This window comes from Cherax quadricarinatus, chromosome 3, assembly GCF_038502225.1.
Source record: "Cherax quadricarinatus isolate ZL_2023a chromosome 3, ASM3850222v1, whole genome shotgun sequence".
NCBI lineage: Eukaryota > Metazoa > Arthropoda > Malacostraca > Decapoda > Parastacidae > Cherax > Cherax quadricarinatus.
Genome location: NC_091294.1, coordinates 43,483,854 through 43,511,073, shown reverse-complemented (window position 1 = coordinate 43,511,073; position 27,220 = coordinate 43,483,854). Strand labels below are relative to the sequence as shown.

The following is a 27,220-nucleotide window of genomic DNA, read 5'->3' as shown; positions in this document are numbered from 1 at the left end:
GAGGAGCATGGTCACTATGATTATGACAGACCCAGTGAGGAGCATGGTTACCATGGTTATAACAGACCCAGTGAGGAGCATGGTCACTATGGTTATAAGAGGCCCAGTGAGGAGCATGGTCACCATGGTTATAACAGAATCAGTAAGGAGCATGGTCACCATGGTTATAACAGACCCAGTGAGGAGCATGGTCACCATGGCTATAACAGACCCAGTGAGGAGCATGGTCACGATGGTTATAAGAGGCCCAGTGAGGAGCATGGTCACCATGGTTATAACAGAATCAGTAAGGAGCATGGTTACCATGGTTATAACAGACCCAGTGAGGAGCATGGTCACCATGGCTATAACAGACCCAGTGAGGAGCATGGTCACCATGGTTAAAAGAGGCCCAGTGAGGAGCATGGTCACCATGGTTATAACAGACCCAGAGAGGAGCATGGTCACCATGGTTATAACAGACCCAGTGAGTAGCATGGTCACCATTGTTATAACAGACCCAGTGAGGAGCATGGTCACCATGGTTATAACAGACCCAGTGAGGAGCATGGTCATCATTGTTATGACAGACCCAGTGAGGAGCATGGTCACCATGGTTATAACAGGCCCAGTGAGGAGAACGGTCACCATGGTTATAACAGACCCAGTGAGGACCATGGTCACAATGGTTATAACAGACCCGGTGAGGAGCATGGTCACCATGGTTATAACAGGCCCATTGAGGAGCATTTTCACCATGGGTATAACAGGCCCAGTGAGGAACATGGTCACAATGGTTATAACAGACCCAGTGAGGAGCATGGTCACCATGGTTATAACAGACCCAGTGAGGAGCATGGTCACTATGGTTATAACAGGCCCAGTGAGGAGCATGATCAGCATGGTTATAACAGGCCCAGTGAGGAGCATGGTCACCATGGTTATAACAGACCCAGTGAGGAGCATGGTCACCATGGTTATGACAGACCCAGTGAGGAGCATGGTCACCATGGTTATAACAGGCCCAGTGAGGAGAATGGTCACCATGGTTATAACAGACCCAGTGAGGACCATGGTCACAATGGTTATAACAGACCCGGTGAGGAGCATGGTCACCATGGTTATAACAGGCCCATTGAGGAGCATGGTCACCATGGGTATAACAGGCCCGGTGAGGAACATGGTCACAATGGTTATAACAGACCCAGTGAGGAGCATGGTCACCATGGTTATAACAGACCCAGTGAGGAGCATGGTCACTATGGTTATAACAGGCCCAGTCAGGAGCATGATCAGCATGGTTATAACAGGCCCAGTGAGGAGCATGGTCACCATGGTTATAACAGACCCAGTGAGGAGCATGGTCACCATGGTTATGACAGACCCAGTGAGGAGCATGGTCACCATGGTTATAACAGGTCCAGTGAGGAGCATGGTCACCATGGTTATAACAGACCCAGTGAGGACCATGGTCACCATGGTTATAACAGACCCGGTGAGGAGCATGGTCACCATGGTTATAAAAGGCCCAGTGAGGAACATGGTCACCATGGTTATAACAGGCCCAGTGAGGAGCATGGTCACCATGGTTATAACAGACCCAGTGAGGAGTATGGTCACCATGGTTATAACAGGCCCAGTGAGGAGCATGGTCACCATGGTTATAACAGGCCCAGTGAGGAGCATGGTCACCATGGTTATAACAGGCCCAGTGAGGAGCATGGTCACCATGGTTATAACAGGCCCAGTGAGGAGCATGGTCACCATGGTTATAACAGGCCCAGTGAGGAGCATGGTCACCATGGTTATAACAGGCCCAGTGAGGAGGATGGTCACCATGGTTATAACAGGCCCAGTGAGGAGCATGGTCACCATGGTTGTAATCAGAGGACGCTGCCATAACCATAACACAGTATATCGACAAGTATAACAGAAAATTTTCACGAGGAACCACGGTCTAGGATACGGTTACTGTCGTCACTTGTAATAATAGATGGGGGTCAAGGCTACGGTTACTGTGGTCACTTGTAATAATAGATGGGGTCTAGGCTACGGTTACTGTCGTCACTTGTAATAATAGATGGGGGTCTAGGCTACGGTTACTGTGGTCACTTGTAATAATAGATGGGGTCTAGGCTACGGTTACTGTGGTCACTTGTAATAACAGATGGGGTCTAGGCTACGGTTACTGTGGTCACTTGTAATAATAGATGGGGTCTAGGCTACGGTTACTGTCGTCACTTGTAATAATAGATGGGGTCTAGGCTACGGTTACTGTCGTCACTTGTAATAATAAATGGGGTCTAGGCTACGGTTTCTGTGGTCACTTGTAATAATAGATGGGGTCTAGGCTACGGTTACTGTCGTCACTTGTAATAATAGATGGGGTCTAGGCTACGGTTACTGTCGTCACTTGTAATAACAGATGGGGTCTAGGCTACGGTTACTGTCGTCACTTGTAATAATAGATGGGGTCTAGGCTACGGTTACTGTCGTCACTTGTAATAATAAATGGGGTCTAGGCTATGGTTACTGTGGTCACTTGTAATAATAGATAAGGTCTAGGTTATGGTTACTGTGGTCCACTTGCAGTAATAGATGGGGTCTAGGCTATGGTTACTGTGGTCACTTGTAACAATAGATGGGGTCTAGGCTATGGTTACTGTGGTCACTTGTAATAATACATGGGGTCTAGACTACGATTACTGTGGTCACTTGTAACAATAGATGTGGTCTAGGCTAGGGTTACTGTGGTCACTTGCAATAATAGATGGGGTCTAGGCTACGGTTACTGTGGTCACTTGTAATAATAGATGTGGTCTAGAATACGGTTACTGTGGTCACTTGTAATAATAGATGGGGTCTAGGTTATGGTTACTGTGGTCCACTTGCAGTAATAGATGGGGTCTAGGATACGGTTACTGTGGTCACTTGTAATAATAGATGGGGTCTAGGCTACGGTTACTGTGGTCACTTATAATTATAGATGGGGTCTAGGCTACGGTTACTGTGGTCACTTGTAATAATAGATGGGGTCTAGGCTACGGTTACTGTGGTCACTTGTAACAATACATGGGGTCTAGGCTATGGTTACTCTGGTCACTTGTAATAATAGATGGGGTCTAGGCTACGGTTACTGTGGTCACTTGTAATAATAGATGGGGTCTAGGCTTCGGTTACTGTGGTCACTTGTAATAAAAGAGGGGGTCTAGGCTACGGTTACTGTGGTCACTTGTAATAATAGATGGGGTCTAGGCTACGGTTACTGTGGTCACTTGTAATAATAGATGGTGTCTAGGCTACGGTTACTGTGGTCACTTGTAATAAAAGAGGGGGTCTAGGCTACGGTTACTGTGGTCACTTGTAATAATAGATGGGGTCTAGGCTTCGGTTACTGTGGTCACTTGTAATAAAAGAGGGGGTCTAGGCTACGGTTACTGTGGTCACTTGTAATAAAAGAGGGGGTCTAGGCTACGGTTACTGTGGTCACTTCTAATAATAGATGGGGTCTAGGCTACGGTTACTGTGGTCTCTTCTAATAATAGATGGTGTCTAGGCTACGGTTACTGTGGTCACTTGTAATAATAGATGGGGTCTAGGCTACGGTTACTGTGGTCACTTGTAATAATAGATGGGGTCTAGGCTACTGTTACTGTGGTCACTTGTAATAATAGATGGTGTCTAGGCTACGGTTACTGTGGTCACTTGTAATAATAGATGGTGTCTAGGCTACGGTTACTGTGGTCACTTGTAATAATAGATGGGGTCTAGGCTACTGTTACTGTGGTCACTTGTAATAATAGATGGGGTCTAGGCTATGGTTGCTGTTGTCACTTGTAATAATAGATGGGGTCTAGTGTACGGTTACTGTGGTCACTTTTAATAATAGATGGGGTCTAGGCTACGGTTACTGTGGTCACTTGTAATAATAGATGGGGTCTAGGCTACGGTTACTGTGGTCACTTGTAATAATAGATGGGGTCTAGGCTACGGTTACTGTGGTCACTTGTAACAATAGATGGGGTCTAGTGTACGGTTACTGTGGTCACTTTTAATAATAGATGGGGTCTAGGATACGATTACTGTGGTCACTTGTAGTAATAAATCGGGTCTAGGCTACTGTTACTGTGGTCACTTGTAATAATAGATGGGGTCTAGGCTATGGTTACTGTGGTCACTTGTAACAATAGATGAGGTCTAGGCTACGGTTACTGTGGTCACTTGTAACAATAGATGAGGTCTAGGCTACGGTTACTCTGGTCACTTGTAATAATAGATGGGGTCTAGGCTATGGTTACTGTGGTCACTTGTAACAATAGATGAGGTCTAGGCTATGGTTACTGTGGTCACTTGTAATAATAGATGGGGTCTAGACTACGGTTACTGTGGTCACTTGTAACAATAGATGGGGTCCAGGCTATGGTTAGTGTGGTCACTTGTAACAATAGATGAGGTCTAGGCCACGGTTACTGTGGTCACTTGTAATAATAGATGGGGTCTAGGCTACGGTTACTGTGGTCACTTGTAACAATAGATGGGGTCCAGGCTATGGTTACTGTGGTCACTTGTAACAATAGATGAGGTCTAGGCCACGGTTACTGTGGTCACTTGTAATAATAGATGGGGTCTAGTCTACGGTTACTGTGGTCACTTGTAATAATAGATGGGGTCTAGTCTACGGTTACTGTGGTCACTTGTAATAATAGATGGGGTCTAGGCTACGGTTACTGTGGTCACTTGTATTAATAGATGCGGTCTAGGCTACGGTTACTGTGGTCACTTGTAATAATAGATGGGGGTCTAGGCTACGGATACTGTGGTAATTTGTAGTAATAGATGGGGTCTAGTCTACGGTTACTGTGGTCACTTGTAATAATAGATGGGGTCTAGGCTACGGTTACTGTGGTCATTTGTAATAATAGGTGGGGTCTAGGCTACGGTTACTGTGGTCACTTGTAATAATAGATGGGGTCTAGGCTACGGTTACTGTGGTCACTTGTAATAATAGATCGGGTCTAGGCTACAGTTACTGTGGTCACTTGTAATAATAGATGCGGTCTAGGCTACGGTTACTGTGGTCACTTGTAATAATATATGGGGTCTAGGCTACGGCTACTGTGGTCACTTGTAACAATAGATGGGATCTAGGCTATGGTTACTGTGGTCACTTGTATTAAGAGATGGGGTCTAGGCTACGGTTACTGTGGTCACTTGTAACAATAGATGGGATCTAGGCTATGGTTACTGTGGTCACTTGTATTAAGAGATGGGGTCTAGGCTACGGTTACTGTGGTCACTTGTAACAATAGATGGGATCTAGGCTATGGTTACTGTGGTCACTTGTATTAAGAGATGGGGTCTAGGCTACGGTTACTGTGGTCACTTGTAATAATAGATGGGGTCTAGGCTACTATTACTGTGGTCACTTGTAATAATAGATGGGGTCTAGGCTACTGTTACTGTGGTCACTTGTAATAATAGATGGGGTCTAGGCTACGGTTACTATGGTCACTTGTAAAAATAGATGGGGTCTAGGCTACTATTACTGTGGTCACTTGTAATAATAGATGGGGTCTAGGCTACGGTTACTGTGGTCACTTGTAATAATAGATGGGGTCTATGCTACGGTTACTGTGGTCACTTGTAATAATAGATGGGGTCTAGGCAACTATTACTGTGGTCACTTGTAACAATTGATGGGGTCTAGGCTATGGTTACTTTGGTCACTTTTAATAATAGATGGGGTCTAGGCTACGGTTACTCTGGTCACTTTTAACAATGGATGGGGTCCAGGCTACGGTTACTGTGGTCACTTGTAATTATAGATGGGGTCTAGGCTACGGTTGCTGTGTTCACTTGTAACAATAGATGAGGTCTAGGCTACGGTTACTGTGGTCACTTGTAATAATAGATGGGGTCTAGACTACGGTTACTGTGGTCACTTGTAACAATAGATGGGGTCCAGGCTACGGTTACTGTGGTCACTTGTAACAATAGATGGGGTCTAGGCCACGGTTACTGTGGTCACTTGTAATAATAGATGGGGTCTAGGCTACTGTTACTGTGGTCACTTGTAACAGTAGATGGGGTCTAGGCTACGTTTACTGTGGTCACTTGTAATAATAGATGGGGTCTAGGCTACGGTTACTGTGGTTACTTGTAATAATAGATGCGGTCTAGACTACAGTTGCTGTGGTCACTTGTAATAATAGATGGGGGTCTAGGCTACGGTTACTGTGGTCACTTGTAATAATAGATGGGGTCTAGGCTACGGTTACTGTCGTCACTTGTAATAATAGATGGGGTCTAGGCTACTGTTACTGTGGTCACTTGTAATAATAGATGGGGTCTAGGCTACTGTTACTGTGTTCACTTGTAATAATAGATGGGGTCTAGGCTACGGTTACTGTGGTCACTTGTAACAATAGATGGGGTCTAGGGTACGGTTACTGTGGTAACTTTTAATAATAGATGGGGTCTAGGATACGATTACTGTGGTCACTTGTAATAATAGATGGGGTCTAGGCTACTGTTACTGTGGTCACTTGTAATAATAGATGGGGTCTAGGCTACGGTTACTGTGGTCACTTGTAATAATAGATGGGGTCTAGGCTACGGTTACTGTGGTCACTTGTAATAATAGATGGGGTCTAGGCTACGGTTACTGTGGTCACTTGTAATAATAGATGGGGTCTAGGCTACGGTTACTGTGGTCACTTGTAATAATAGATGCGGTCTAGGCTACGGTTACTGTGGTCACTTGTAATAATAGATGCGGTCTAGGCTACGGTTACTGTGGTCATTTGTAATAATAGATGGGGGTCTAGGCTACGGTTACTGTGGTCACTTGTAATAATAGATGGGGTCTAGGCTACGGCTACTGTGGTCACTTGTAACAATAGATGGGATCTAGGCTATGGTTACTGTGGTCACTTGTATTAAGAGATGGGGTCTAGGCTACTGTTACTGTGGTCACTTGTAATGATAGATGGGGTCTAGGCTACTGTTACTGTGGTCACTTGTAATAATAGATGGGGTCTAGGCTACGGTTACTGTGGTCACTTGTAATAATAGATGTGGTCTAGGGTACGGTTACTGTGGTCACTTGTAATAATAGATGGGGTCTATGCTACGGTTACTGTGGTCACTTGTAATAATAGATGGGGTCTAGGCTACTATTACTGTAGTCACTTGTAACAATAGATGGGGTCTAGGCTACGGTTACTTTGGTCACTTTTAATAATTGATGGGGTCTAGGCTACGGTTACTCTGGTCACTTGTAACAATGGATGGGGTCCAGGCTACGGTTACTGTGGTCACTTGTAATTATAGATGGGGTCTAGGCTATGGTTGCTGTGTTCACTTGTAACAATAGATGAGGTCTAGGCTACGGTTACTGTGGTCACTTGTAATAATAGATGGGGTCTAGACTACGGTTACTGTGGTCACTTGTAACAATAGATGGGGTCCAGGCTACGGTTACTGTGGTCACTTGTAACAATAGATGGGGTCTAGGCCACGGTTACTGTGGTCACTTGTAATAATAGCTGGGGTCTAGGCTACTCTTACTGTGGTCACTTGTAACAGTAGATGGGGTCTAGGCTACGGTTACTGTGGTCACTTGTAATAACAGATGGGGTCTAGGCTACGGTTACTGTGGTCACTTGTAATAATAGATCGGGTCTAGGCTACGGTTACTGTGGTCACTTGTAATAATAGATGGGGTCTAGGCTACGGTTACTGTGGTCACTTGTAATAATAGATGTGGTCCAGGCTACGGTTACTGTGGTCACTTGTAATAATAGATGGGGTCTAGGCTACGCTTACTGTGGTCACTTGTAATAATAAATGAGGGTCTAGGCTATGGTTACTGTGGTCACTTGTAATAATAGATGGGGTCTAGGCTACTGTTACTGTGTTCACTTGTAATAATAGATGGGGTCTAGGCTACGGTTACTGTGGTCACTTGTAACAATAGATGGGGTTTAGGCTACGGTTACTGTGGTCACTTTTAATAATAGATGGGGTCTATGCTACTGTTACTATGGTCACTTGTAACAATAGACTCGGTCTAGGCTACGGTTATTGTGGTCACTTTTAATAATAGATGGGGTCTATGCTACGGTTACTTTGGTCACATGTAACAATAGATGGGGTCTAGGCTATGGTTACTGTGGTCACTTGTAATAATAGATGGGGTCTAGGCTACGGTTACTGTTGTCACTTGTAGTAATGGATGAGGGTCTAGGCTACTGTTACTGTGGTCACTTGTAACAATAGATGGGGTCTTGGCTACGGTTACTGTGGTCACATGTAATAATAGATGGGGTCTAGGCTACGGTTACTGTGGTCACTTGTAATAATAGATGGGGTCTAGGCTACGGTTACTGTGGTCACTTGTAATAATAGATGGGGTCTAGGCTACGGTTACTGTGGTCACTTGTAACAATAGATGGGGTCTAGGCTATGGTTACTGTTGCCATTTGTAATAATGGATGGGGGTCTAGGCTACGGTTACTGTGGTCACTTGTAATAATAGATGTGGTCTAGGCTACTGTTACTGTGGTCACTTGTAAAAATAAATGGGGTCTAGGCTACGGTTACTGTGGTCACTTGTAATAATAGATGGGGTCTATGCTACGGTTACTGTGGTCAGTTGTAATAATAGATGGGGTCTAGGCTACTGTTACTATGGTTCACTTGTAGTAATAGATGGGGTCTAGGCTATGGTTACTGTGGTCACTTATAGTAATAGATGGAGTCTAGGCTACTGTTACTATGGTTCACTTGTAGTAATAGATGGGGTCTAGGGTATGGTTACTGTGGTCACTTGTAGTAATAGATGGAGTCTAGGCTACTGTTACTATGGTTCACTTGTAGTAATAGATGGGGACTAGGCTACGGTTACTGTGGTCCACTTGTATTAATAGATGAGGTCTAGGTTACGGTAACTTTGGTCACATGTAATAATAGATGGGGTCTAGGTTACGGTTACTGTGGCTCACTTGTATTAATAGATGGGGTCTAGGCTACGGTTATTGTGGTCCACTTGTATTAATAGATGGGGTCTAGGCTACGGTTACTATGGTTCACTTGTAGTAATAGATGGGGTCTAGGCTACGGTTACTGTGGTCCACTTGTAATAATAGATGGGGTCTAGGTTATGGTTACTGTGGTCCACTTGCAGTAATATATGGGGTCTAGGTTATGGTTACTGTGGTCCACTTGCAGTAATATATGGGGTCTAGATTATGGTTACTGTGGTCCACTTGTAATAATAGATGGGGTCTAGGCTATGGTTACTGTGGTCCACTTGCAGTAAAATATGGGGTCTAGGTTATGGTTACTGTGGTCCACTTGTAGTAATATATGTGGTCTAGGTTATGGCTACTGTGGTCCACTTGCAGTAATAGATGGGGTCTAGGTTATGGTTACTGTGGTCCACTTGTAATAATAGATGGGGTCTAGGCTATGGTTACTGTGGTCCACTTGCAGTAAAATATGGGGTCAAGGTTATGGTTACTGTGGTCCACTTGTAGTAATATATGTGGTCTAGGTTATGGTTACTGTGGTCCACTTGCAGTAATAGATGGTGTCTAGGTTATGGCTACTGTGGTCCACTTGCAGTAATAGATGGGGTCTAGGTTATGGTTACTGTGGTCCACTTGTAATAATAGATGGGGTCTAGGCTATGGTTACTGTGGTCCACTTGCAGTAAAATATGGGGTCTAGGTTATGGTTACTGTGGTCCACTTGTAGTAATATATGTGGTCTAGGTTATGGTTACTGTGGTCCACTTGCACTAATAGATGGTGTCTAGGTTATGGCTACTGTGGTCCACTTGCAGTAATAGATGGGGTCTAGGTTATGGCTAATGTGGTCCATTTGCAGTAATAGATGGGGTCTAGGTTATGGTTACTGTGGTCCGTTTGCAGTAATAGATGGGGTCTAGGTTATGGCTACTGTGGTCCATTTGCAGTAATAGATGGGGTCTAGGTTATGGTTACTGTGGTCCACTTGCAGTAATAGATGGGGTCTAGGCTACGGTTACTGTGGTCACTTGAAATAATAGAATGGGTCTAGACTACGGTTACTGTGGTCCACGTGTAATAACAGATCCTGAAGTTAAGTGGAAAACATTGTTTAGGGCCATGTTTCAGGGCTAAAAGACTTGATCTCAGGTCTCAGGTTATGAGTGACGGTCGATATTTGTTTAATGTCATGTTACCTCGCTTGGAGACAACGCTAAGTGAAATTAAACATTAAGGAAAGTCTCTCACTGTCTTGATGATTTAGCTTCACGTCTATTAATTATTATTAACCTAATGGTTATACTTATAACCATAATTTCTGAAGGGGTGGAGGGGTAAGCTAGCGGAAGGCCTTGATCTTAGTCATCATGTGACTAAGACCAGCGTCAGGAAACACTTGTCCTGTTTCCTGACAAACTTAACCTAACCTAACGTCCACTATGTATTTCTGTCGCTGCGCAATCAAAGAAAGGTATCCCCGTATTACATAGCCCCAGTCTAGTGTACCTCAATGATCCCTGATAGATATCCTCGTATTGCATAGCCCCAGTCTAGTGTACCTCAATGATCCCTGAAAGGTATTCCCGTATTGCAAAGCCCCAGTATAGTGTACCTCAATGATCCCTGAAAGGTATTCCCGTATTGCATAGCCCCAGTATAGTGTACCTCAATGATCCCTGAAAGGTATTCCCGTATTGCATATCCCCAGTCTAGTGTACCTCAATAATCCCCGAAAGGTATCCCCGTATTGCATAGCCCCAGTCTAGTGTACCTCAATGATCCCTGAAAGGTATCACCGTATTGCATAACCCGTCTAGTGTACCTCAATGATCCCTGAAAGGTATCCCCGTATTTCATAGCCCCAGTCTAGTTTACCTCAATAATCCCCGAAAGGTATCCCCGTATTGCATAACCCCAGTCTAGTGTACCTCAATGATCCCTGATAGATATCCTCGTATTGCATAGCCCCAGTCTAGTGTACCTCAATGATCCCTGAAAGGTATTCCCGTATTGCATAGCCCCAGTATAGTGTACCTCAATGATCCCTGAAAGGTATTCCCGTATTGCATAGCCCCAGTATAGTGTACCTCAATGATCCCTGAAAGGTATTCCCGTATTGCATATCCCCAGTCTAGTGTACCTCAATAATCCCCGAAAGGTATCCCCGTATTGCATAGCCCCAGTCTAGTGTACCTCAATGATCCCTGAAAGGTATCTCCGTATTGCATAACCCGTCTAGTGTACCTCAATGATCCCTGAAAGGTATCCCCGTATTGCATAGCCCCAGTCTAGTGTACCTCAATGACCCCTGAAATGTATCCCCGTATTGCATAGCCCCAGTCTTGTGTACCTCAATGATTCCTGAAAGATATCCCCGTATTGCATAGCCCCAGTCTAGTGTACCTCAATGACCCCTGAAATGTATCCCCGTATTGCATAGCCCCAGTCTTGTGTACCTCAATGATTCCTGAAAGATATCCCCGTATTGCATAGCCCCAGTCTAGTGTACCTCAATGATCCCTGAAAGGTATCCAGGTATTGCATAGCCCCAGTCTAGTGTACCTCAATAATCCCCGAAAGGTATCCCCGTATTGCATAGCCCCAGTCTAGCGTGCATCAATGATCCCTGAAAGATATCCCCGTATTGCATAACCCGTCTAGTGTACCTCAATGATCCCTGAAAGGTATCTCCGTATTGCATAGCCCCAGTCTAGTGTACCTCAATAATCCCCGAAAGGTATCCCTGTATTGCATAGCCCCAGTCTAGTGTACCTCAATGATCCCTGAAAAGTATCCCCGAATTGCATAGCCCCAGTATAGTGTACCTCAATAATCCTCGAAAGGTATCCCCGTATTGCATAGCCCCAGTCTAGTGTACCTCAATGATCCCTGAAAGGTATCCCCGTGTTGCATAGCCCCAGTCTAGTGTACCTCAATATTCCCCGAGAGGTATCCCCGTATTGCATAACCCCAGTCTAGTGTACCTCAAGGATCCCTGAAAGGTATCCCAGTATTGCATAGCCCCAGTCTAGTGTACCTCAATGATCCCTGAAAGGTATCCCCGTATTGCATAACCACAGTCTAGTGTACCTCAATGATCCGTGAAAGGTATCCCCGTATTGCATAACCCCAGTCTAGTGTACCTCAATGATCCCTGAAAGGTATCCCCGTATTACATAGCCCCAGTCTAGTGTACCTCAATGATCCCTGAAAGGTATCTCCGTAATACATAGCCCCAGTCTAGTGTACCTCAATGATCCCTGAAAGGTATCCCCGTATTGCATAGCCCCAGTCTAGTGTTCCTCAATGATCCCTGAAAGTTATTCCCGTATTGCATAGCCCCAGTCTAGTGTACCTCAATAATCCCCGAAAGGTATCCCCGTATTGCATAACCCGTCTAGTGTACCTCAATGATCCCTGAAAGGTATCCCCGTATTGCATAGCCCCAGTCTAGTGCACCTCAATGATCCCTGAAAAGTAACCCCGTATTGCATAGCCCCAGTCTAGTGTTCCTCAATAAACCCCGAAAGGTATCCCCGTATTGCATAGCCCCAGTCTAATGTGCCTCAGTGATCCCTGAAAGGAATCCCCTTATTGCATAGCCCCAGTCTAGTGTACCTCGATGATCCCTGAAAGGTATCTCCGTATTGCATAGTCCCAGTCAAGTGTACCTCAATAATCTCCGAAAGGTATCCCTGTATTGCATAGCCCCAGTCTAGTGTACCTCAATGATCCCTGAAAGGTATCCCCGTATTGCGTAACCCCAGTCTAGTGTACCTCAATGATCCCTGAAAGGTATCGCCGTATTGCATAGCCCCAGTCTAGTGTACCTCAATGATCCCTGAAAGGTATCCCCGTATTGCATATCCCCAGTCTAGTGTACCTCAATGATCCCTGAAAGGTATCCCCGTATTGCATAACCCCAGTCTAGTGTACCTCAATGATCCCTGAAAGGTATCCTCGTATTGCATAACCCCAGTCTAGTGTACCTCAATGATCCCTGAAAGGTATCCCTGTATTACATAGCCCCAGTCTAGTGTACCTCAATGATCCCTGAAAGGTATCCCCGTATTGCATAGCCTCAGTCTAGTGTACCTCAATAATCCCCGAAAGGTATCCCCGTATTGCATAACCCCAGTCTAGTGTACCTCAATGATCCCTGAAAGGCATCCCCGTATTGCATAGCCCCAGTCTAGTGTACCTCAATGATCCCTGAAAGGTATCCCCGTATTGCATAGCCCAAGTCTAGTGAACCTCAATAATCCCCGAAAGGTATCCCCGTATTGCATAGCCCCAGTCTAGTGTACCTTATTGATCCCTGAAAGGTATCCCCGTATTGCATATCCCCAGTCTAGTGTACCTCAATGATCCCTGAAAGGTATCCCCGTATTGCATAACCCCAGTCTAGTGTACCTCAATGATCCCTGAAAGGTATCCCCGTATTACATAGCCCCAGTCTAGTGTACCTCAATGATCCCTGAAAGGTATCCCCGTATTACATAGCCCCAGTCTAGTGTACCTCAATGATCCCTGAAAGGTATCCCCGTATTGCATAGCCCCAGTCTAGTGTACCTCAATGATCCCTGAAAGGTATCCCCGTATTGCATAACCCCAGTCTAGTGTACCTCAATGATCCCTGAAAGGTATCCCCGTATTGCATAACCCTAGTCTAGTGTACCTCAATGATCCCTGAAAGGTATCCCTGTATTGCATAACCCCAGTCTAGTGTACTTCAATGATCCCTGAAAGGTATCCCCGTATTACATAGCCCAAGTCTAGTGTATCTCAATGATCCTTGAAATGTATCCCCGTATTACATAGTCCCAGTCTAGTGTACCTCAATGATCCCTGAAAGGTACCCCCGTATTACATAGCCCCAGTCTAGTGTACCTCAATGATCCCTGAAAGGTATCCCCGTATTACATAGCCGCAGTCTAGTGTACCTCAATGATCCCTGAAAAGTATCCCCGTATTACATAGCCCCAGTCTAGTGTACCTCAATGATCCCTGAAAGGTATCCCCATATTACATAGCCCCAGTCTAGTGTACCTCAATGATCCCTGAAAGGTATCCCCGTATTACATAGCCCCAGTCTAGTGTACCTCAATGATCCCTGAAAGGTATCCCAGTATTACATAGCCCCAGTCTAGTGTACCTCAATGATTCCTGAAAGGTATCCCCGTATTACATAGCCCCAGTCTAGTGTACCTCAATGATCCCTGAAAGGTATCCCCGTATTACATAGCCCCAGTCTAGTGTACCTCAATGATCCCTGAAAGGTATCCCCGTATTACATAGCCCCAGTCTAGTGTACCTCAAAGATCCCTGAAAGGTATCCCCGTATTACATAGCCCCAGTCTAGTGTACCTCAATGATCCCTGAAAGGTATCCCCGTATTACATAGCCCCAGTCTAGTGTACCTCAATGATCCCTGAAAGGTATCCCCGTATTACATAGCCCCAGTCTAGTGTACCTCAATGATTCCTGAAAGGTATCCCCGTATTACATAGCCCCAGTCTAGTGTACCTCAATGATCCCTGAAAGGTATCCCCGTATTACATAGCCCCAGTCTAGTGTACCTCAATGGTCCCTGAAAGGTATCCCCGTATTACATAGCCCCAGTCTAGTGTACCTCAATGATTCCTGAAAGGTATCCCCGTATTACATAGCCCCAGTCTAGTGTACCTCAATGATCCCTGAAAGGTATCCCTGTATTACATAGCCCCAGTCTAGTGTACCTCAATGATCCCTGAAAGGTATCCCCGTATTACATAGCCCCAGTCTAGTGTACCTCAATGATCCCTGAAAGGTATCCCCGTATTACATAGCCCCAGTCTAGTGTACCTCAATGATTCCTGAAAGGTATCCCCGTATTACATAGCCCCAGTCTAGTGTACCTCAATGATCCCTGAAAGGTATCCCCGTATTACATAGCCCCAGTCTAGTGTACCTCAATGATTCCTGAAAGGTATCCCCGTATTACATAGCCCCAGTCTAGTGTACCTCAATGATTCCTGAAAGGTATCCCCGTATTACATAGCCCCAGTCTAGTGTACCTCAATGATCCCTGAAAGGTATCCCCGTATTACATAGCCCCAGTCTAGTGTACCTCAATGATTCCTGAAAGGTATCCCCGTATTACATAGCCCCAGTCTAGTGTACCTCAATGATTCCTGAAAGGTATCCCCGTATTACATAGCCCCAGTCTAGTGTACCTCAATGATCCCTGAAAGGTATCCCCGTATTACATAGCCCCAGTCTAGTGTACCTCAATGATTCCTGAAAGGTATCCCCGTATTACATAGCCCCAGTCTAGTGTACCTCAATGATTCCTGAAAGGTATCCCCGTATTACATAGCCCCAGTCTAGTGTACCTCAATGATCCCTGAAAGGTATCCCCGTATTACATAGCCCCAGTCTAGTGTACCTCAATGATTCCTGAAAGGTATCCCCGTATTACATAGCCCCAGTCTAGTGTACCTCAATGATTCCTGAAAGGTATCCCCGTATTACATAGCCCCAGTCTAGTGTACCTCAATGATCCCTGAAAGGTATCCTAAAATACACCAGCACATCAAGTACAAGTCTCCTCAGAAGTGTCATTGTGAAGGGTTGAAGTCGGTCAGACGAGACTTTCAGAAATTGTCAGGTGAAAATTAGTGAAAAATCCCGTAATTTTTCCCATAAAAAAAAGCAAAATGGGACTTAAAAAAGACGAAAATAAATCCAAACTTTTATTTTTTTTAAGTAAGACTGACCAGCGTTGATTTCAAGCTGTGATCGCTCCGATTCGTTGGATCAAGAGCCTTCATAGTTGGATAAAACGTCGCAAATAACCCTCGTGTAGTCGTCAGTCATTAAAATATCGCTAACTACATAATTATACACGATTATAGGAAATATGATATAATAAACGAGGCAACTACATGCACTTAGAATTATAGAAGCGATTACGCCAGTTATTTATATTGAAAATTAACATAATTTATATGACAGAGAAGAGAAATGTTATGTTAGTGGGTTGTAACAGCCGGTGGGGGGGGGACACATTGTCACGGTGTCACGGGTGAGAGAGTGTCACAGGCGAGAGAGAGACAGAGAGAGAGACAGAGAGAGAGACACAGAGGGAGACAGAGAGAGACACAGATGGAGACAGAGAGAGACACAGAGAGAGAGAGAGACACAGAGGGAGACAGAGAGAGACACAGAGGGAGACAGAGAGAGACACAGAGAGAGACAGAGAGAGAGACAGAGAGAGACAGAGAGAGAGAGACAGAGAGAGAGAGAGAGACACAGAGAGAGACAGAGAGAGACACAGAGAGAGACAGAGAGAGAGACAGAGAGAGACAGAGAGAGAGAGAGACACAGAGGGAGACAGAGAGAGACACAGAGGGAGACAGAGAGAGACACAGAGAGAGACAGAGAGAGAGACAGAGAGAGACAGAGAGAGACAGAGAGAGAGACAGAGAGAGAGACAGAGAGAGAGACAGAGAGAGACAGAGAGAGAGACAGAGAGAGACAGAGAGAGAGACAGAGAGAGAGAGAGACACAGAGGGAGACAGAGAGAGACACAGAGGGAGACAGAGAGAGAGACAGAGAGAGACAGAGAGAGAGACAGAGAGAGAGACAGAGAGAGAGACAGAGAGAGAGACAGAGAGAGAGACAGAGAGAGAGACAGAGAGAGAGACAGAGAGAGAGACAGAGAGAGAGACAGAGAGAGAGACAGAGAGAGAGAGATACACAGTATAGTTATTGAAATATATTTTTCATGCAAGTATATGAAATATCTTTCATTCGAGTGTAATTCATTCAACCTCGTTCAAATATATTTTAAAGACTTTCGTTTTTTCATATATATATATATATATATATATATATATATATATATATATATATATATATATATATATATATATATATATATATATATATAGTAGGTTGGTAGACAGCAACCACCCAGGGAGGTACTACCGTCCTGCCAAGTGAGTGTAAAACGTAAGCCTGTAATTGTTTTACATGATGGTAGGATTGCTGGTGTCTTTTGTCTGTCTCATAAATATGCAAGATTACAGGTACGTCTTGCTACTTCTACTTACACTTAGGTCACACTACACATACATGGACACGTTTATTTATACACACTCATCTGAGTTTTCTTTGATTTTATCTTAATAGTTCTTGGTCTTATTACTTTTCCTTTTATATCCATGGGGAAGTGGAATAAGAATCTTTCCTCCGTAAGCCATGCGTGTTGTAAAAGTCAACTAAAATGCCGGGAACAATGGGCTAGTAACCCCTTTTCCTGTAAAGATTACTAAAAAGAATAAGAAGAAGAAAATTGTCAAAGTGGGAAGTCTGAATGTGCGTGGATGTTGTGCAAATGATAAGAAAGAGATGATTGTGGATGTTATGAAGGAGAAGAAGCTGGATGTCCTGGCTTTAAGTGAAACAAAGCTGAAGGGGGTGGGAGAGTTTCAGTGGAGAGGAATAAATGGGATTAGGTCAGGGGTTTCAAATAGAGTTAGAGCTAAAGAAGGAGTAGCAATAATGTTGAAGGATAAGCTATGGCAGGAAAAGAGGGACTACAAATGTATAAATTCAAGGATTATGTGGAGTAAAATAAAGATTGGATGTGAAAAGTGGGTTATAGTAAGCGTGTATGCACCTGGAGAAGAGAGAAGTGTAGAGGAGAGAGAGAGATTCTAGGAAATGTTGAGTGAATGCGTGGGGAGTTTTGAATCAAGTGTGAGAGTAATGGTGGTTGGGGATTTCAATGCTAAAGTGGGTAAAAATGTTATGGAGGGAGTAGTAGGTAATTTTGGGGTGCCAGGGGTAAATGTAAATGGGGAGCCTTTAATTGAGCTATGTGTAGAAAGAAATTTGGTAATAAGTAATACATATTTTATGAAAAAGAGGATAAATAAATATACAAGGTATGTAGCACGTAATGAAAGTAGTTTGTTAGATTATGTATTGGTGGATAAAAGATTGATGGGTAGGCTCCAGGATGTACATGTTTATAGAGGGGCAACTGATATATCGGATCATTATTTAGTTGTAGCTACAGTTAGAGTAAGAGGTAGATGGGAAAAGAGGAAGGTGGCAACAACAAGTAAGAGGGAGGTGAAAGTGTATAAACTAAGGGAGGAGGAAGTTAGGGCGAGATATAAGCGACTATTGGCAGAAAGGTGGGCTAGTGCAAAGATGAGTAGTGGGGGGGTTGAAGAGGGTTGGAATAGTTTTAAAAATGCAGTATTAGAATGTGGGGTAGAAGTTTGTGGTTATAGGAGGGTGGGGGCAGGAGGAAAGAGGAGTGATTGGTGGAATGATGAAGTAAAGGGTGTGATAAAAGAGAAAAAGGTAGCTTACGAGAGGTTTTTACAAAGCAGAAGTGTTATAAGAAGAGCAGAGTATATGGAGAGTAAAAGAAAGGTGAAGAGAGTGGTGAGAGAGTGCAAAAGGAGAGCAGATGAAAGAGTGGGAGAGGCACTGTCAAGAAATTTTAATGAAAATAAGAAAAAATTTTGGAGTGAGTTAAACAAGTTAAGAAAGCCTAGGGAAAGTATGGATTTGTCCGTTAAAAACAGAGTAGGGGAGTTAGTAGATGGGGAGAGGGAGGTATTAGGTAGATGGCGAGAATATTTTGAGGAACTTTTAAATGTTGAGGAAGAAAGGGAGGCGGTAATTTCATACACTGGCCAGGGAGGTATACCATCTTTTAGGAGTGAAGAAGAGCAGAATGTAAGTGTGGTGGAGGTACATGAGGCATTACGTAGAATGAAAGGGGGTAAAGCAGCTGGAACTGATGGGATCATGACAGAAATGTTAAAAGCAGGGGGGGATATAGTGTTGGAGTGGTTGGTACTTTTGTTTAATAAATGTATGAAAGAGGGGAAGATACCTAGGGATTGGCAGAGAGCATGTATAGTCCCTTTATATAAAGGGAAAGGGGACAAAAGAGATTGTAAAAATTATAGAGGAATAAGTTTACTGAGTATACCAGGAAAAGTATACGGTAGGGTTATAATTGAAAGAATTAGAGGTAAGACAGAATGTAGAATTGCGGATGAGCAAGGAGGCTTCAGAGTGGGTAGGGGATGTGTAGATCAAGTGTTTACATTGAAGCATATATGTGAACAGTATTTAGATAAAGGTAGGGAAGTTTTTATTGCATTTATGGATTTAGAAAAGGCATATGATAGAGTGGATAGAGGAGCAATGTGGCAGATGTTGCAAGTATATGGAATAGGTGGTAAGTTACTAAATGCTGTAAAGAGCTTTTATGAGGATAGTGAGGCTCAGGTTAGGGTGTGTAGAAGAGAGGGAGACTACTTCCCGGTAAAAGTAGGTCTTAGACAGGGATGTGTAATGTCACCATGGTTGTTTAATATATTTATAGATGGGGTTGTAAAAGAAGTAAATGCTAGGGTGTTCGGGAGAGGGGTGGGATTAAATTATGGGGAATCAAATTCAAAATGGGAATTGACACAGTTACTTTTTGCTGATGATACTGTGCTTATGGGAGATTCTAAAGAAAAATTGCAAAGGTTAGTGGATGAGTTTGAGAATGTGTGTAAAGGTAGAAAGTTGAAAGTGAACATAGAAAAGAGTAAGGTGATGAGGGTATCAAATGATTTAGATAAAGAAAAATTGGATATCAAATTGGGGAGGAGGAGTATGTTTTCAGATACTTGGGAGTTGACCTGTCGGCGGATGGATTTATGAAGGATGAGGTTAATCATAGAATTGATGAGGGAAAAAAGGTGAGTGGTGCGTTGAGGTATATGTGGAGTCAAAAAACGTTATCTATGGAAGCAAAGAAGGGAATGTATGAAAGTATAGTAGTACCAACACTCTTATATGGGTGTGAAGCTTGGGTGGTAAATGCAGCAGCGAGGAGACGGTTGGAGGCAGTGGAGATGTCCTGTTTAAGGGCAATGTGTGGTGTAAATATTATGCAGAAAATTCGGAGTGTGGAAATTAGGAGAAGGTGTGAAGTTAATAAAAGCATTAGTCAGAGGGCAGAAGAGGGGTTGTTGAGGTGGTTTGGTCATTTAGAGAGAATGGATCAAAGTAGAATGACATGGAAAGCATATAAATCTATAGGGGAAGGAAAGAGGGGTAGGGGTCGTCCTCGAAAGGGTTGGAAAGAGGGGGTAAAGGAGGTTTTGTGGGTGAGGGGCTTGGACTTCCAGCAAGCGTGCATGAGCGTGTTAGATAGGAGTGAATGGAGACGAATGATACTTGGGACCTGACGATCTGTTGGAGTGTGAGCAGGGTAATATTTAGTGAAGGGATTCAGGGAAACCGGTTATTTTCATATAGTCGGACTTGAGTCCTGGAAATGGGAAGTACAATGCCTGCACTTTAAAGGAGGGGTTTGGGATATTGGCAGTTTGGAGGGATATGTTGTGTATCTTTATATGTATATGCTTCTAAACTGTTATATTCTGAGCACCTCTGCAAAAGCAGTGATAATGTGTGAGTGTGGTGAAAATGTTGAATGATGAAAGTATTTTCTTTTTGGGGATTTTCTTTCTTTTTTGGGTCACCCTGCCTCGGTGGGAGACGGCCGACTTTTTTAAAAAAAAAAAAAAAAAAAAAAAAAAAATATATATATATATATATATATATATATATATATATATTATGCATTAGTGTATTATGACATTGATGTGTATAATAAATCTCTGAAACATTATTGCATAAATAATTTATGGAAGAAATTCATTAAATTTAGAATATATACAAGAATCAGTGAGAAAGCTACCTAACTAAACGGAGAAATTAAGTCTTAAAGACTTAATGTTCGTGAATATAACAAGACTTCTTTCTTACCTGGTGATCGACCTGGCTTGACCTGTCTCTTGCAGCGCGGTGGTGAGCCATCAGACTGGGAGACAGCAATTGCCTGCAACAACACAACAGCACAGTTGCAGTCTGCAATACATAAAGGAATAACACCTGACGAGGATAACATATATCATTACACCTGACAGTGATGAGGGGAAAGCCCCCGCTCACATGTGACCACCTCTACAACTGCTGCACCGCTATGTTTTTCCCCACTGGCTTCTACCACACAGTGTAAGACTCGGTTTTCCTGCACCTGTGGTGCAGGGTGCAACGTCTCTCAGACACCTAGGTGTTGCACATGTGTCTTACTCATTATAGTCTACAGGATACATGTTCACTGATAAACACATTCACAGAGTACGTGTTGTTTAACAGACAGTCAGAGAGTACGTGTTGTTCAAACACAGTCACAGAGTACATGTTGTTTAAACACACAGTCACAGAGTACGTGATATTTAAAAAACAATCACAGAGTACGTGTTGTTTAAACACACAATCACAGCGTACGTGTTGTTTAAACACACAATCACAGCGTACGTGTTGTTTAAACACACAATCACAGCGTACGTGTTGTTTAAACACACAATCACAGCGTACGTGTTGTTTAAACACACAATCAGAGTACATGTTGTTTAACACACAATCACAGAGTACATGTTGTTTAAACACACAATCACAGCGTACGTGTTGTTTAAACACACAATCACAGAGTATGTGTTGTTTAAACACACAATCACAGCGTACGTGTTGTTTAAACACACAATCACAGAGTACATGTTGTTTAACACACAGTCACAGAGTACGTGTTGCTTAACAAACACACACAATCATCAAGTACACATCTAATAACAAACAATCACAGAGTACATAATGTTAACAAGCAATCACAAGCATTAGTCAACTTAAAAAAAGTCCCAAGTAACTAGTATTCAGATGTGGCAAGCCACTTACAAACACTTAAGTAACACTTTCGTGAACTGAAGCTACTCTTAGTCAATTAAGTAGCGAGAATAAGTTACTTTTGAACATTTAAGTATAGATAAAAAAAAGGAACAGTTTCTTACGTGTTGAGCTGGAGGTCGACAGTAAACACATGACTGAAGGCTTTGATTCTGTAGGAAGTGCGATGTACGTGGTTACTCTGTGGGGAGTAGAGAGAAGCAGGTGTTAGTGGGGGTACTGGTGGTGGTGGTTACTCTGTGGGGAGTAGAGAGAAGCAGGTGTTAGTGGGGGTACTGGTGGTGGTGGTTACTCTGTGGGAAGTAGAGAGAAGCTGGTGTTAGTGGGGGTACTGGTGGTGGTGGTGGTGGTTACTCTGTGGGGAGTAGAGAGAAGCAGGTGTTAGTGGGGGTACTGGTGGTGGTGGTTACTCTGTGGGAAGTAGAGAGAAGCAGGTGTTAGTGGGGGTACTGGTGGTGGTGGTTACTCTGTGGGAAGTAGAGAGAAGCAGGTGTTAGTGGGGGTACTGGTGGTGGTGGTGGTGGTTACTCTGTGGGGAGTACAGAGAAGCAGGTGTTAGTGGGGGTACTGGTGGTGGTGGTTACTCTGTGGGGAGTAGAGAGAAGCAGGTGTTAGTGGGGGTACTGGTGGTGGTGGTGGTTACTCTGTGGGGAGTAGAGAGAAGCAGGTGTTAGTGGGGGTACTGGTGGTGGTGGTTACTCTGTGGGGAGTAGAGAGAAGCAGGTGTTAGTGGGGGTACTGGTGGTGGTGGTGGTGGTTACTCTGTGGGGAGTACAGAGAAGCAGGTGTTAGTGGGGGTACTGGTGGTGGTGGTGGTGGTTACTCTGTGGGGAGTACAGAGAAGCAGGTGTTAGTGGGGGTACTGGTGGTGGTGGTGGTTGGTGGTTACTCTGTGGGAAGTACAGAGAAGCAGGTGTTAGTGGGGGTACTGGTGGTGGTGGTGGTTACTCTGTGGGGAGTAGAGAGAAGCAGGTGTTAGTGGGGGTACTGGTGGTGGTGGTGGTGGTTACTCTGTGGGGAGTACAGAGAAGCAGGTGTTAGTGGGGGTACTGGTGGTGGTGGTGGTTACTCTGTGGGGAGTACAGAGAAGCAGGTGTTAGTGGGGGTACTGGTGGTGGTGGTGGTTACTCTGTGGGAAGTACAGAGAAGCAGGTGTTAGTGGGGGTACTGGTGGTGGTGGTGGTTACTCTGTGGGGAGTAGAGAGAAGCAGGTGTTAGTGGGGGTACTGGTGGTGGTGGTGGTGGTTACTCTGTGGGGAGTACAGAGAAGCAGGTGTTAGTGGGGGTACTGGTGGTGGGGGTGGTGGTTACTCTGTGGGAAGTACAGAGAAGCAGGTGTTAGTGGGGGTACTGGTGGTGGTGGTGGTGGTTACTCTGTGGGGAGTAGAGAGAAGCAGGTGTTAGTGGGGGTATTGGTGGTGGTGGTGGTTACTCTGTGGGGAGTAGAGAAGCAGGTGTTAGTGGGGGTACTGGTGGTGGTGGTGGTGGTTACTCTGTGGGAAGTACAGAGAAGCAGGTGTTAGTGGGGGTACTGGTGGTGGTGGTGGTGGTGGTGGTGGTGGTGGTGGTGGTGGTGGTGGTGGTTACTCTGTGGGAAGTACAGAGAAGCAGGTGTTAGTGGGGGTACTGGTGGTGGTGGTGGTTATTCTGTGGGAAGGAGAGAGAAGCTGGTGTTAGTGGGGGTACTGGTGGTGGTGGTTAGTCTGTGGGAAGGAGAGAGAAGCTGGTGTTAGTGGGGGTACTGGTGGTGGTGGTTAGTCTGTGGGAAGGAGAGAGAAGCTGGTGTTAGTGGGGGTACTGGTGACGGTGGTTACTCTGTGGGAGGGAGAGAGAAGCTGGTGTTAGTGGGGGTACTAGTGGAGGTGGTGGTGGTTACTCTGTGAGAAGGAGAGAGAAGCTGGTGTTAGTGGGAGTACTGGTTGTGGTGGTGGTGGTGGTTACTCTGTGGGAGGGAGAGAGAAGCAGGTGTTAGTGGGGGTACTGGTGGTGGTGGTGGTGGTTACTCTGTGGGAGGGAGAGAGAAGCAGGTGTTAGTGGGGTACTGGTGGTGGAGGTTACTCTGTGGGAAAGAGAGAGAAGCAGGTGTTAGTGGGGGTGCTGGTGGTGATGGTGGTGGTGGTGGTGGTGGTTACTCTGTGGGAAGGAGAGAGAAGCAGGGGTTAGTAGGGGTACTGGTGGTGATGGTGGTGGTGGTGGTGGTGGTTACTCTGTGGGGAGTAGAGAGAAGCAGGTGTTAGTTGGGGTACTGGTGGTGGTGGTGGTTGGTGGTTGGTGGTTGGCGTTGGTGGTGGTAGTGGTACTGCTACTACCACTGTTATTACTACTACTGATTTTACTACTAATACTACTACTATTGTTAATACTGCTACTTTTCCTGCTGTTACTACTATTACTACTACTACCGCTACTACTACTACTGCCACTACTACTACTACCACTACTACTACTACCACTACTACTACCACTACTACTACAACCACTACTACTACCACCACTACTACCACCACTACTACTACTACCACTACTACCACCACTACTACTACTACCACTACTAGTACCACTACTACTACTACAACTACTACTACTACTACTACTACTACTACCGCTACTACTACTACCACTACTACTACTACCACTACTACTACTATCACTACTACTACTACTACCACTACTACTACCACCACTACTACTACTACTACCACTACTACTACTACCACTACTACTATTACTATCACTACTACTACCACTACTATTATTACCACTACTACTACCATTACTACTACTATCACTACTATTACCACCACTACTACTACTACTACCACTACTACCACTACTACTACTATCACTACTAATACTACCACCACTACTACTACTATCACTACTACTACTACTACCACCACTACTATTACTACCACTACTACTACTACCACTACTACTACTATCACAACTACTAATATCACAATTACTACTACCACCACTACTACTACTACCACTACTACTACTACCTCTACTACTACTACCACTACTACTACCACTACTACTACTATCACTACTACTACTATCACTACTACTACTATCACTACTACTACTACCACTACTATTACTACCACTACTACTACTACTACTACTACTACTACCACTACTACCACTACCACTACTACTACTACCTCTACTACTACTACCACTACTACTACTATCACAACTACTAATATCACAACTACTACTACCACTACTACTACTATCACTACTACTACTATCACTACTACTACTACCACTACTACTACTGTCACTACTACTACTACTACCACTACTATTGCTACCACTACTACTACTACTACTACTATCACAACTACTAATATCACAACTACTACTACCACTACTACTACTACCACTACTACTACTATCATACTACTACCACTACTACTACTGTCACTACTACTACTACTACTACCACTACTACTACTACTACTATCACTACTACTACTATCACTACTACTACTACTACTACCACTACTATTACTGCCACTACTACTACTACTACTACCACTACTACTACTACCACTACTACTACTACCTCTACTACCACTACTACTACTATCACAACTACTAATATTACAACTACTACTACTACTACCACTACTACCACTACTACTACTATCACTACTACTACCACTACTACTACTGTCACTACTACTACTACCACTACTACCACTACTACTACTATCACTACTACTACTACCACTACTACTACTGTCACTACTACTACTATTACTACTACTACTACTACCACTACTACCACTACTACTACTATCACTACTACTACTACCACTACTACTACTGTCACTACTACTACTACCACTACTATTACTATCACTACTACTACTACCACTACTACTTCTGTCACTACTACTACTGTCACTACTACTACCACTACTACCACTACTACTACTACTATTACTACTACCACTACTACTACTGTCACTACTACTACCACCACTACTACCACTACTACTACTACCACTACTGCTACTACCACTACTACTACTACTACTACTATTACTTCCACTACTACTACTACTACCACCACTACCACTACTACCACTACTACTACTACCACTACTACTACTACTACCACCACTACCACTACTACTACCACTACTACTACCACCACTACCACTACTACCACTACTATTACTACTACCACCACTACCACTACTACCACTACTAGTACCACTACTACTACTACTACCACCACTACCACTACTACCACTACTACTACCACTACTACTACCACCACTACCACTACTACCACAACTACTACTACTATTACTATCACAACTACTAATATTACAACTACTACTACCACTACTACTACTACCACTACTATCACTACCACTACTACCACTACTACTACTACTACTATCACAACTACTAATATTACAACTACTACTACCACTACTACTACTACCACCACCACTACCACTATTACCACTACTACTACTACCACCACTACCACTACTACCACTACTACTACTACTACTACTACTATCACAACTACTAATATTACAACTACTACTACCACTACCACTACTACCACTACTACTACTACTACTACTACTATCACAACTACTAATATTACAACTACTACTACCACTACCACTACTACCACTACTACTACTACTACTACTACTATCACAACTACTAATATTACAACTACTACTACCACTACCACTACCACTACTACCACTACTACTACTACTACTACTATCACAACTACTAATATTACAACTACTACTACCACTACTACCACTACTACCACTACCACTACTACCACTACCACTACTACCACTACTACCACTACCACTACTACCACTACTACCACTACCACTACCACCACTACCACCACTACCACTACTACCACCACTACCACTACTACCACCACTACCACTACTACCACCACTACCACTACTACCACTACTACCACTACCACTACCACCACTACCACCACTACCACTACTACCACCACTACCACTACTACCACCACTACCACTACTACCACCACTACCACTACTACCACCACTACCACTACTACCACTACTACCACTACTACCACCACTACCACTACTACCACCACTACCACCACTACCACCACTACCACTACTACCACCACTACCACTACTACCACCACTACCACTACTACCACCACTACCACCACTACCACCACTACCACTACTACCACCACTACCACCACTACCACTACTACCACTACCACTACCACCACTACCACCACTACCACTACTACCACCACTACCACTACTACCACCACTACCACTACTACCACTACTACCACTACCCACAACAACAACAAAACACAGCTGACAATATTGTAATTA

At 44.0% G+C, this 27,220-nt stretch overlaps 1 protein-coding gene across 1 annotated transcript in view; it reads right to left on the bottom strand.

Annotated features, from left to right (window-relative positions):
- Window positions 1-27,220, bottom strand: part of LOC128692835 (disintegrin and metalloproteinase domain-containing protein unc-71) — a 740,447-nt gene that overhangs the window by 494,457 nt on the left and 218,770 nt on the right. Inside the window, exons 4-5 of the mRNA XM_070093277.1 lie at window positions 21,932-22,008; window positions 20,850-20,922 (exon numbers count right to left, since the gene is read on the bottom strand). Of these exons, the coding sequence (XP_069949378.1) occupies window positions 20,850-20,922; window positions 21,932-22,008 (150 nt within the window). The remainder of the gene's footprint in view (window positions 1-20,849; window positions 20,923-21,931; window positions 22,009-27,220) is intronic.